The sequence below is a fragment of the Symsagittifera roscoffensis genome, chromosome 6 (assembly GCF_963678635.1).
Source record: "Symsagittifera roscoffensis chromosome 6, txSymRosc1.1, whole genome shotgun sequence".
In the NCBI taxonomy this organism is placed as follows: Eukaryota; Metazoa; Xenacoelomorpha; order Acoela; family Convolutidae; genus Symsagittifera; species Symsagittifera roscoffensis.
The window spans coordinates 16,395,112-16,408,193 of record NC_087067.1 but is presented as its reverse complement, the minus strand read 5'-3'; the positions used below and the strand labels follow the sequence as shown (position 1 = coordinate 16,408,193).

At 37.2% G+C, this 13,082-nt stretch overlaps 2 protein-coding genes across 3 annotated transcripts in view; one reads left to right on the top strand and one right to left on the bottom strand.

The window, feature by feature from the left end:
- Positions 1–13,082, bottom strand: part of LOC134847913 (bifunctional arginine demethylase and lysyl-hydroxylase JMJD6-B-like) — a 500,322-nt gene that overhangs the window by 1,410 nt on the left and 485,830 nt on the right. For both annotated transcript variants that reach the window (XM_063865193.1, XM_063865192.1), the window contains exons 2-9: positions 7,609–7,768; positions 5,783–5,966; positions 5,272–5,531; positions 4,665–4,942; positions 3,915–4,059; positions 3,405–3,549; positions 2,435–2,817; positions 1,821–2,089 (exon numbers count right to left, since the gene is read on the bottom strand). In XM_063865193.1, coding sequence (XP_063721263.1) covers positions 1,821–2,089; positions 2,435–2,817; positions 3,405–3,549; positions 3,915–4,059; positions 4,665–4,942; positions 5,272–5,531; positions 5,783–5,966; positions 7,609–7,737 — 1,793 coding nt within the window. In that variant the 5' untranslated portion in view covers positions 7,738–7,768. The remainder of the gene's footprint in view (positions 1–1,820; positions 2,090–2,434; positions 2,818–3,404; positions 3,550–3,914; positions 4,060–4,664; positions 4,943–5,271; positions 5,532–5,782; positions 5,967–7,608; positions 7,769–13,082) is intronic.
- Positions 8,344–13,070, top strand: LOC134847834 (uncharacterized protein CXorf58 homolog). Its single transcript, XM_063865061.1, has 7 exons — positions 8,344–8,847; positions 9,423–9,545; positions 9,702–9,953; positions 10,263–10,381; positions 11,083–11,242; positions 11,637–11,808; positions 12,865–13,070. Exons 1-7 carry the CDS (start codon positions 8,632–8,634, stop codon positions 12,990–12,992), a joined length of 1,170 nt encoding a protein of 389 aa, XP_063721131.1. The 5' UTR covers positions 8,344–8,631; the 3' UTR covers positions 12,993–13,070.

Genomic DNA, 13,082 nt, shown 5'->3' with positions numbered 1-13,082 from the left:
AGCTGTTTTCGATAAAAATTAATCCAATTTTGAAAATTGAATCAAACTGGTAACTTTTTTTTCCGCAGGGAAATCTATAAATTAAAACCCCATTTGCTAAAAAATTAGAAGTCCAACATATTTTTCGTATCATTTATACTTCTGCTGTTCTATAGTTTGAGTTTGCCTTCCTTTTAACAAAAAAATTTATCTGAACTTGAAAACATCGAATTTGAGCATGAACAAACAAGACAAAAAACATCATCGGATATTAGAGTCTGGACTACAATCATCGACTCGACGAATCGAAAATTCATGTTTTAAGCAATCACGCTTTTACAAAAGCATGGTAAAACAAAACAAGACTGTGAAAATCAAAAAAACAGAGGCAACGCTGAATTTCGCAAGCACGGGCTGAAAACCCTAGCCAACAGACAATTAGAAAAAAGTCAATGAAAGCAAAGGACAAACAACTGATTTGAATAACTTATTGAAAATAACTGGTAACTGTCCAGTACAGTACTACGACTCATACATTTTGTTCAAAAACGAGAAAAGCAATGCAGGATTTCAAACAGAGCCAACAGCGTGTTAGAAAAGAGTCAATGAACGCACGAAAACAAAAAAAACTGACTTTTTAAACAATATCAACTTTCTAATTTCAAAAAAGTAAGATTGTTTTAAAATGAAGCTCTTCGAATTTATGATTGGCTCTTTTCGATAAATCGATTGGTATGTTATATTTCGCACGGAAATCTGAAAATTGACGCCCCATTTTCGAAATTTGAAGTAACCTTTACACTTCTGCTGTTCGATAGTTTGAGTTTGCCTTCTTTTTAACAAAGGGAATTATCTGACCTTAACAAAGGGAATTATCTGACCTCCTTAATAACATCAAAGCATGAACAAAAAAAAACGAAAAACGCTATCATATATTAGAGTACAATCATCCGAACAAACAGAGGCAACGCTGAACTTCGCAAACGCAAGCTGTAAATAAAAACATAGCCAACAGACAACTGGCAAAGAGTCAATGAACCCAAGAAAAAAATCACTGATTTTTTTTTTGAAACTTCAAAATTTCGAATTGCAGAGAAAAAAAATGAGTTTCAGCAGCAACTTATGATTCACACGTTTTTTTGATTAAATTACCCGAATTTGAGAAAACTGGATCGATATTTTTCTAACGTTTCGCTGGATAATCTGATAATTAAAATCTAATTCCGAAATTAGAATTCGATCACATTTATCGTGACCTATACACTGTTGCTATTCGATAGTATACACATGAGCGAAACTGAGCTTCTCGCCAGTCGCGATACAAAAACGAATGACTGTGATCAAAATCAATTTAAAAAAAATCAAAAATTGAAAAAAAAAATCTTTTAAAATAACTTTGTCACAAAAATATAGAAAAATGGCAATAAAAGCGCCAAATTCCCGGAACGGGACAAAATTAGATGCACCGTTAGAAACTTTACAAAGAGCTTTCAGAATGCGAAAAAGCCAATTTTTTGGAAAAAAAAGTCCTTTGAGCGGGAACTAAGCCAGCAAAAATAAGCAGACAGACACAAAAACTTCATAAGCTGAAAAAGCAGACGAGCGATAGTCCTAAAAAGCAAACTCAAGTATGCAAAAAAAAGCCCATGACGTCTTAAGCAGATGTTACCACTACGCCAGATTGAATTTGAATTTATAATTAAGGAAGCATACGAGTGAGTCCAGGCTCCAGGAGACGAGTCCTGTAAACAAAGTTATTTACGGGAAAAAAATTACGGGGTCTAGTAACCAATTGCAAAACTCTTGCTTATCGCAAGGGTAATAGAGTTGGATTGACAAACCTCTTCTTGTCCTGTTCCTCCATGCCACTGTCATCGTCCGAAGTGTCCGGACTCAAATCAGCATCATCAACTAGCGACTCCTCGCCCCTCCCCATTACACCCCCTTCGCCCCCATTGCGACATGAATTCGACAACACCTCCTGTTGAGGCGCAGCAGAAGCAGCCATTTGTTTGACATTGGTTCCACCTAGAGTAACCTCAGTTGAGCCTGTTGTCTCTTCGATGCAAAGACTGGACGATGAGAATTCGTCTTTGGCTGTGACTGCAACCTATAAACATGAAAATAATTCTACTGTGGAGCAACAGTTGCGTCGTACAATTCTTGAAAAAAAAAAATATCAGGAATATATATGGATTTTATATCAAGAGAAAGATACCATTGGACGTCCAAGTTACTCCTCCGATGTGATCATATCTGATATTCGATCTTAATGATTAGGGCGGGGCAATTTAAAATTATATACGCGATCTCTTAATTTTCGTATCTATTCCTGCAAAACGTTGCGCATTTATGGTTATAAAATAGTTTTCTCCCAAAAAATCAGGAAGTGGAGCTTGCAGCCAATTGAGTTGAAAAAACTGAGGTTGTGCCTCATTATATAGAAAAGTAGTACCTCTTGTGCTGAAGACGAAGATGACGAAGACGACGAAGTTGATGCTGAAATGGGCATCACTTTGGCTTTCTGAGGCTCGACTACCTCTTCCACAGACGCCGAACTGTCGCTGGAGGCCGAGCTCGTATCACTGGAAGAGTCTGAACTAGACAGGTTGGCTGCCAGATTTGGGAAGTGTTCTGGATTATTGCGACTCACTTCGTGGGCCATCGCAATTAAGTCTTCACGACCTAGTTTTTTCAGTGTCCGGTACCACTTGTGGCAGAATCTGGGTCTCCCCTTGGCGGTCTTGAGCCAGACGTGTTTGAAGTTACCGGTGTTGCAGTAGTTCTGAGTCATCGCAACTGATATGTCAAGGTTCAATACCACGTGCCACCAACCTCCTTAAAACATGGCTTCGTCTTTAAATGCTTTACCCCGACTGAGTTCATAGGACCTCATCACAAAAATGATTTGCTTCAAGTCCATGATAATTTCTTTATTAATGCACCAATGGTATCAACCGGTTATTTTGAAGCTATTGAGTGCGACATAAATGAATAAACGCTTCAACAAACGTTAATAATGTGCTTCGAAAAGTGCTTGACCGATGAGTCAGTTTTTTAATCTCTCAAAGTAATGGGCTGTTTTTTTCTCCTGTAGAAACCTTCTCTCGTTTTTCAGATCGGTACTTATTTTAGGCTCCTCAGAGTTACCATAAATACCCAATGGCAATTTTCATCCGCTGTTTTTGCAATAAAACATAGTCTTATTATTTATTTGGATGTTTGTTTATTTTTTGAACTAAGTTTTATGTAATAGCAAAAAAATCTTCAAAATTGACTATAAAGTTCAATTCGTCGACAATCTATGTCAGTGATTAAAGTGGGTTCTAAATACTGTCTCATAGTTATACTAGTTATCCTGTACATTTTATTCGAAACTCGAAGTGAGGAGGGGTGGGACTTATACGGTCTACGACGTAACTTGCCTGGGACGAATACTGTTTCGCCAGGGAGTTGAATGAACTCTATGGGTCTCCATTTGGCTGGCCAGGCAGCACTGGTTACTCTGGGATGTACGTAGCGGAACCAGGTGACTGCCTCGTCCTTTTGCTTGCTACAGTTGTCACTAGCCTTAAACACCACCAACTCCGTCCAACATTATCACCAAAATAGATAGAAAATTTAACCAGGAGTTCTCCGTAAAGAGCTGAACAGTCGAGAAATCTGTTTAGCCTTGGATAAATTGTCCTTAATAACCAAAAAAATGTTTTCAATAGAAAACTTTCAGCTCATAGGCGCGTCCAAATGGACATACACTAGTTAAGAAATAACAACATGAGAACTTTACGCGAAGGAATAGCATCAGCTCAAATTTTGACTATTTTTCTGTTCTTGTAAAAGAAACTTTGTCACAAAAACGAAGTCTCAATGGCCACATCAAGCCCTTTGTTTTTGAATATACGCCACGAAAATCACATAATAAATATGGAGCCTACTTGAGGTTTGATGAGATGTTTGGGCACTTCGTTGGGTAGCAGACACCACCGCTTAGCGCCTCTGATCAAAGAGTTCCAGGCAGAGGTGGCCAGAGGGTCAATGTGGATCCCAGTGCCAGACCTCGGAGGACCCATCACAATCCACCTGCAACAAAACCCAAACGGTCACGGTAGGAGGGGTCCCAGTGTCATCCGTCTCCTTACGTTGGGATGACTACGGCAAAATGGTTGACATCCCCCTCCCCAACGGATGGTCGGACGATGAGCAGGACCGGGGTTTAAAAAACGAAACTCAAACTAAGCACTACGACATAAACCGGAGCAAAAAAAACGAAAGCCGCAGTAATTTGTAAGACCTGAGGAAATGCACAACAATATCTGCTGTCATATACTGGAATTTATCACTTTCGTGCTTTCAGATTTCGTTCTGAACTCAACGATTTCCCCCATATTCAAAAAAGTTTCGTCCGACAACATAAAAAAAAGATTGAAATAATAAGCATCAGTTTAGTATAGAAAAGGTTTGCCATTTTTAAGAGAACCAGCCAGAGGCCTCAACCGGAGGTTCATTATTTGAGGTCAACTAAGCTATGGCTATATTCCAAACGCTAACTTCGATAACAGCAGCGTACGAGTTATCTGAAACCGCAATTATATCGGGCACAATCGCTATCAATGCACCAAAATCTGAGACCAACTTTCTATTCAATACACTCTTCTAACTGGCTTAAATATCTGAAATAAATTAACCTATAGGGCGGTCGCTTTCCCTCCCCTGCGTGTTGGAACAGATCTTCTTGGAACAAATGGGGCACTTTGTAGTCATTCAACAGCTTCTTCCGCTTCGGGTGTTCTCCATAGTTCGAATCAAACACGTACAGAGGAGAATCATCGACAGTAGATGTCATGTATTGGAGGTAGTACTTCATTTTGATCTTGACAGAACAGCCGCTGTCATCTTCTCCACATTTGAACTTCTGGTTTCTGAACTTCCGATCTAACCAGGCAAGACTGGACCATTTGGCGTTCTCCTAGCACCAGTGTATTGTGTAAATACTCAGGAATTTTCTGTTCGAAAACTCAAATCATTTAAGGGACTTTCAGGTCTAAAAGAGCCCTCCCAATCTATTATCATTCAATAATTTCACGTGTTTTCGTTCCATCTAAATCAATTAGATTAGAAACAACTTTTTAATTTTATTATTATTTTAATCTGGAAAAATAACCCAAAAAAATTGCATGTAATTAGCTGCATATGAAAAGAGCTGCATAGCTCGCCCGTGTTTAACATCGCTCACCCTTTCACAAAAAATCCTTGAATTGCTTACACGATTCTAAGAATAACACTACAATACACTGCCTGATAAGCTGGCCAGTCATCTATTAGGTGTGTAAATATTGCAGGTATCTTTGGTTTCTCAAATCTCTCAAAAAACTCCAACTCAGTAAGCGTTCTTCCGTCTATCCTGTCAATTACATAAGGTCTCGCCTGCAGCATTTCCTTCGATATTTCCAGGGGCAATTTGTCAAGGCTGTTTGTGAAGTTTGTCCTAAATTTTTCCAAATCCATGGTGCAGTAATAGCGCTCTGCACTGAATAGATCTCCGGTGACAAGCTCTAAAAAACAAAAACAAGATATAAATTGCAATTAATGGCCCTTTAAGAACACTCTTTATTAAAGTTTTGCATTAAGAAGAAAAAAAAATGTCGTTAAACAGCATAAAACGTAATAATAAATCTTATTTCAAAATTAAATTGAGGTTAGAAATTCCAATTTCAAACAAGAACCCAATAAAAACCTACACCAGAAAAAATTCTGATAGTTCAAATTGATATTTCTTTTCTAGAGCTCTTTTCGCTATCCTAACCTGATCTAGCTCGGTGCTTTGCATCTCGGATCCTCTTCCTCGCCAATCGGCCTGGACTCTTGATGCAGTTTCTGTCCTCTTGTTCGAATTTCCTCTTAGATGCATTTCGGACTTCATTACTCTGACTTCTCAACTGGGTGTCTCCTGATGCCGCCTTTTTACACCTGTCTTCCGATGAATCGGACTAAAGAGGTCAAGGATGAGATTTTTATTAGAATGATTGAAAGAAAAATGCAATTTCACAGGGTTAACCTTATTACTGGCTACAACTGAAAAAAAAGAAGCAAAGCTAAGCTACGCACCACTTGCGCTATAAAAGGTAATAAAAACTCAAAAAATGAACTTATTTCCAAAAGATAGTTGCTATTCAAGTGAATTTAAAAAGCAATGCGCCAAGTTACAGTTAAATCCAAATGGATATCGTCAAAACCTGAATAAAAAGGACCAAAAATTTCAAAACCGAAAAAACATTGCCATAATTGAACAAAGATAACCAGTTGCTGTGCAAGTAGCACAGGATGTTCCGACCACATTCATACAAAATCTACAAAAAGCTTTTTTCTTCAAATTAGAGTATTTTCTTTTGCGTGATGAAAGAACTACTCAAACGTGTATAAAGAGAGTCAATTAGGCATTATCAACAACACTTAACTTCTCAAAATAACAAACAATCAAAAGAATCTTCAAAAAAGTTTCTAATTTTGCACAAACTTTTTGAATTTTTTTGATAACTTAATTACCACGGAAGCCCTAAATTAAGCTTCCAAAACTAGTTTTCGCTTATTAAAGTCACGTTTTGCCAGCCAAAATGACCAACTTTTATATAATTAAAAATATCGTTGCTTACTCGAGCACTTTCTTTACTCGCTCGAAATTAGGCTAATGCTCAAAAAACTTAAGCGGGTTTTTCTCAATACAAGGACAATTTTTTTAAAATTGTTTTTCAGTCGTTCGAACCACGGCTAAAGGTCTTTAATAAGATATATCTGACGACATATAGAACTATTCTAATGATTAATTGAGGTACATGAGTTTGCGTGGAAAACAAAAAAGAAAAAAAACTAAAACACATCGGAATACCAAGTGCCTCCCCTTTTCATTGGTCGGAACAAAAGGCGTCCAGCTACTTAACGAAACAGAAAAAATTATTAAATGTTATGATTTTTTTAAACTTTTGACTATCGATGAGCTGAAAGTCAAACGCTATTTGCAGTGATGTCCAATATAACTTTCCGTTAACAATTGGTTCAACCAATTGTTTGAAAAATTGGTTGGTTAAAATGATTTAACCAATAAACAATTTGTTTGGTTCAAAGCAGATCTTATCTAACCTAACAACCTTGGCCGAGGAACCTTGAAATTTTTCACCTTCTCTCAGTAATGTTCCCTCAATTTAATACACTTGCTAACGTCCAAAAATTTCAACGGGCGTTTACCTTTAAATTATAAATCATTTACAATTAGTTTGACAGATTTTAGCATTGTTTTATCATTGTTTATAAGCAAAATTGGTTAAACGAATTTGGTCAAAAGCATTTTAAATAGTTAATGGTTAAAAAATCGGTTGATATCTTTTTGCTGGGCATCACTGACTATTTGATAGCACCAAACCGAAATTAAACAGCGTGAAAAAATTGATCGCAAAAAATGATCAAGAAAGTTGCAATTTAAGTGGAAAATTCAAAGTGAACTGATCCTATTACACAAGTGTTATTGATGTAATAAAACCTGTGTAAAACCTCTTTAAAGTTCATGAAGGCCTGTTGACTTTCAACTTAACATTTTTACTAGAAGTTTTGAAATGTATGTATCAAAACGCTCATCACTTGAGAAGAGAGATGGTTGTTGTTGATGATATTGTCTTTAGTGTTAAGATGTGAGGAATCTTCTTTAGTTGGTTGGTTCTTTGTACTGGGCGGGGAAGATCTCTTCTGCAGAGCCGTTCTAAACATCATGCTTGGACAGAAATACTATTAGCACCAATCTGAAAAACAATTCGAACATGATCATAATAACAACGCAGAGCATCCACGCCAGTATTACATACAAAAAAAACATATTCGCATAAATTAACCAAGTACTCGCCAACGCTTCTGGGCGATGAGCTAAACAGCTCATATATTGATCATTTCCACGCAAAAAACGTTTAAGTTATATTTGAGGGAGCGCGCGCCGAAAAAACGCAACTCTTTGGTCAAAATTTTCCAAAAAATGCCTGATTTTTAAAAATTTTGGGAGAGCTCGGAAAAATCAATTTGGTCAGCCCAAAAACAGATCGACAGAATTTTCGAACCCCCCCCCCCCTCCCTCGAGAAAATCCTAGATCCTCCCCTGAACTATAGTATGGTTAAAATTATGTATTCTTTCCGATTATAGCCCCATTGCCAAACAATGGATTTTATATTTTAGAAAAATTTAATTTGGAAGGAGAGCGCTAGCAAGATGCCGAGTAAGAAGTAATACGCACATTCTTAAAACATATTCATCATTTTTAACTGTATACGATAGACAAAATTTGTTTGGTCATTCAGTTAAATATCAATATTATATTCGCTTCAACTATTAAGCTCACGTCACGTTGACGCAAACGTTTTACTGATCACGGTATAAAAACGCACACGCTTTTAACACAGGTGATTTCATAAATAACCAAACTACTGGCTTCACATGGTCGGTCTAATTTATACCATTATATTTTCATAAACCAAAAAAAAATTACATTCGATTTGCTTTCAAATGATGGTCGGTATAAAGCAATATACAAAAATTTCTTCATATACGTCAATAAAATTGTTTTCAGATTAGCTATTTTACTTTATAAATATCAATAAAATTTTATTTCATTCTGTATGGCTGAAACATCTTTCACTGAAGACAGACAGAAGTCTCAGATTACAATTAAGCTTCCCAATGCCTCCCCACTTACACCTGAAACTAGCACTAGGGACAGAACAGTGCAGAAAAACGAGCGATCCGGAGCGCCTACCAGAACTGGCAACAAAAATGACGACGCGAATAATAAGTCGGGAACAGACAAGAATGTTGGTTCCAATGAAGACGACAAGGCAAGAATTAAAATATTCTCCCATTAAATATTTTTTTAGGTTGTGATTAAAATTCAAATCGTGATGGCACGCCCTTTATAGGCTGCGTTAGAATACTAGTAATAGTAATGTTTACCATACAGCCAGCAAGATTGAATCAAAAAGTAAGAATCGGAGGGTCTATTAAACACATCTCCCCCTTTAGGACTTACTTTAGAAGCCCTTCTTCGCGTGTATTAATTTTGAGAAATATTTGTTTCATGTATTTTAGAACTTTTCACAATTGAACAAAAGCCCTTGAAAGACAACTGTGAATTATAGATTTTTTTTCAAATCATCAGTTTTTTAGAACGATTTTTAAGAAGGTCCGAATCAGAAATAAGGACATCAGGTACCCACTTACATGATACCTACATAAAACTATATTTATCATAGAATCCGACCAAATTAAGCGACGATTATTATGCTATGTATTTTCTGCACAGTATAGAAAAAAATTAAATCGGCGACAAGTTAACAGCCCCATCACGCTACTTGCGTTTTAATCTACTTAAATTAACCATCCATTTATCCCCCTAATTAGGACTCTTGCTTAGGACGAATGTGCCCGGCGGATCCAGAACTACTGGTGGCGTTGGAGGGACAAACAGATGTTCCTTCTTCTCAAACACTCCGTCAGGGCAGCCGAGATGTCTCTCAGCTACGACATTCTCAAAAAGGTACAAAATCAATCAATATTGATTTAGTACAATAAAATTCTTTTAAGCAAAAAAAATACGAGCTCGAAGCGCGCTCCAAAAATTTTCTAAATTCTGAAGAAAAAAAAACAGATTAAGGTCCAACTTTTGCTTTCTTAATGTGCAATAAACGTCCAGGTGTCTCCGCACGAGGCCGAGCTGATTCGAGACCCCGCAATGAAGGCCAGGATACGGTTCCGCTTCACTGGCACCGAGTTTCCCCCTATAGTCGTGTTCAAGATCTTCATGACAACCAAGGCTAACATGTTGAGTGGTAAGAACTGCATCAGACCTGCGAGTGATGCCTCGAGGGACTGTCTGAAAAATATGGGCCAGCGGAAGTTCGTCGACCAGATGCTCAGAGACGCTCACCACTTCGACAAAAAACAAGTACAGTAGCTTCATCATCATCATTATTAAATACGTTTTTCCAGCAAGTTAATAGTATTTAAAGGTGCAGTTTCACAAATACGGTCTTCCTAGCGCTGCTCAAAGTTACAGGCATATTTCCAGTCAAAAAACCTCTACCTGACGCACACCAGTTTTTAGTTTTTTCTTACAAAATACAATTTGGAAATTTCTACTTCTACTGTGTCTTATGATGATTTGCATTGTGTGTTTTCCAAATCTCGTCTTTTTCCTTATTCGACGTTTGATTAATTCACAAAAGGAAAATACATTCTCTCTATTTTCTGACAGATTTGGGACATGGAGGAGGTGGTGAGTGTGAAGGACTACTGGCGACTGCAGTCGGACTTGGACGAACTGCCCAGTCACATGGGGGGCAGGGAAAACCACTGGCGAAGACTTACTCTAACGTACTACTCTTTTACTTTTCCACAGTCAATTATGATCTTTAACAAAATTAGAAACACTTAGCAACACCCCCTTCCCTACCTTGTATCTGGTTAAGAACGAGTCTTCTTAGCGAAACCTGAATTTATCCGAATATTTAATCTAATACTAGACTGCTCTTGCAACGGGAGGGATTGTTTACAACTGCGAGCAACTAAACACGGGGAAAGGAAATCTAAAAACTGAAAATACGATCTGAAAGAAACTCAACTATAAATTTCGTCAGCTTTGGAGACTACCGGATTTGAACCGCAGATCTCCCGCCGCTCAAAAAAAGAGCGCAAAAAATTGAATACAGAAAATTCAGACTAACGTTGGTTGAAAAAAGAACTGCTCTTATAATACAAGGCTAGCTTGTGTGACCAGATAAGTCTAATAAATGCCAGATTGCCATCAATTTCACTGATCAATGTTGCCTTACTCCAACTTATAAAACATTTTCAAAAATTATTCTATTTTTGAAATTCCTCGCAGATTTTAGCATTGAAATTGAATTACTTCAAAGTAAGTTCGGAAAAATTCAATCTAAATTGGATTTTGATTGACTCACCTCAAAATGATTAATGAACAATCACTTGGATTAATTGCTCATTTCGACTAGTCTAATATTTAGGACTAACTATATATGTAATGTGCAAACTAAAAGATCTCGCCTGTATTTCAGGGAGATTCCGAGGTACACTGTGTTTTACGATCTGATGGAGTTCCTGGAAACAGGTCACGAGATATCAGAACACTTGCGGGACAACATCCCCCGCCTTCTCACACGCCCAAACACAGTAGCTCAAGAGATGGAACAAGCTAATGTCATCTCACACATGAAGGTATCATTTATCTAGACTTTACATTCAGTTGCAGCTACCACCGCCAATACTGTCGACATTAACTTTTCGCATACGATTTCAAATGACTGTCCAAGAAATGTCTCCTCGCCTAACAGGATTTTTAAAACTCTGAACGAACTAGTAATGACTATTCTGACAAACTAACTTGGTTTCAGTCAGAAAAAAATACTAACGCGACTTTTGGACCAATCAGATATTTTCCGTTTCTTGATCTATGTCCTAAAAAACCTATTTGTTTTTCTTCCAGTTTTCGTTTAGCTTACTTATTTCGATTCGGCGTTCTTCCCAAGTTCCAGGTTAAAACAACACATTTAAACAAAAAAGCGTCACCTATATCACGCATGGACCAACTAATTCACCTGATTTCTTCAAGGTACCCCCTCAAACGCCAATATCTCCCGCCAAAATGACCACTGCCCGTGCACATGTGCTTGAGAGTGATAGGAGCAGAAACAGTTCCCGGGGGAGTAAACAAGCCAAAGAGAGGGCACATAACATGCGACAAATGTACTTGAGGGGGGCTTCAGGAGACAGCTTAGACCAGGGTGACCAAATTGGATTACATATCACAATACTACAGGGTTTAGCAAAAAGTTGGAGCAATCAGAATCAATTTTCACAAATAACCAATTTCAGAAATATTTACATGCAAGCTTTTTTGAGACAAAAATTATGTCAAGGTCTTTTTAAAATTTAAAACTGAATGCCAAATTTGTGAGAAAGGGACAGATTGATCTTTTTAAATACTTTATCTAAGTAGGCATACCAACAAAAATCACTAAGCATAGTCTTGAATATTACCCACAAAACTTGACCAACTGGAAAATTCTACTCTCAATGACAAACCTTTTTTGTGCTAAAACATGAAAATGATTAGTTGGCTTTTATGATTTTTAAAGAATACTTTAATTCGATAACCAAAAAAGGCATAGAAAATGCATAAAACATATCCAACAGACAGTTAGAAAAGACTCAATGAGCGCAAGAAAACAGAACCAAAATACTGGCTTGTTTTTTTTTTAAAAAAAATCTCAACTTTCGGTTTTCCACGAAACAAAGGCCTTAAAGCTCTTTGAACTTTCAGAACAATTTATGATTGGCACTTTTTTTGATAAATTTAACCCAATTTGAAAAAAACTGGATCAATAGGTAAAATTTCTATTTCGCTGGGAAACCTGATAATTAAATTCCATTTTCGAAACTAGAAGTCGATCACGTTTTTCGTGACGTTTACATTTTTATTATTCAATAGTGGAGTTTGCCCTCCTTTTAACACAAAAGTGAACGGAACTTAAAAACAAATCAAAAGTCAAACCGCGATCAAGTAAACTTGAGCCTGAACAAATTTTAAGACTTTCCAAAAAAAAATCACCGCGACCTATATAAGAGTCTGAACTACATTCACCGTCTCTTAATAAACAGCCTGGCGCCATTTTCATTTTATTGGTTGCGTAGTATCAAAACGACTTTTGACGAAATTGTCAGATTGAAATGAGTATGGACTAAAAATTCATGACTTCCTGGCACGAACAGTATCTCCTCAACAACAGAGGCTTAAGAATATCTAAATTGAACTTTGTTCACCCTGGTCTGAAAATCAGGCGACACTGGGAGGACCAGAGCGAAACAGAACACCTTTGTGAGTATAGAGGAAAACTGGGAGGAGGAAGCGGAGCAACTTTTCAAGTGGAGCCAAGAATTGAGCTTCGAAAGAACTATGGACATTTGAAAACTGAACATTGACCTACTGTTAGAAATTAAGCATGAAAATGATTAGTTCACTTTTAATTAAACCTCAATTAGTTAACTTCTTTTGCCT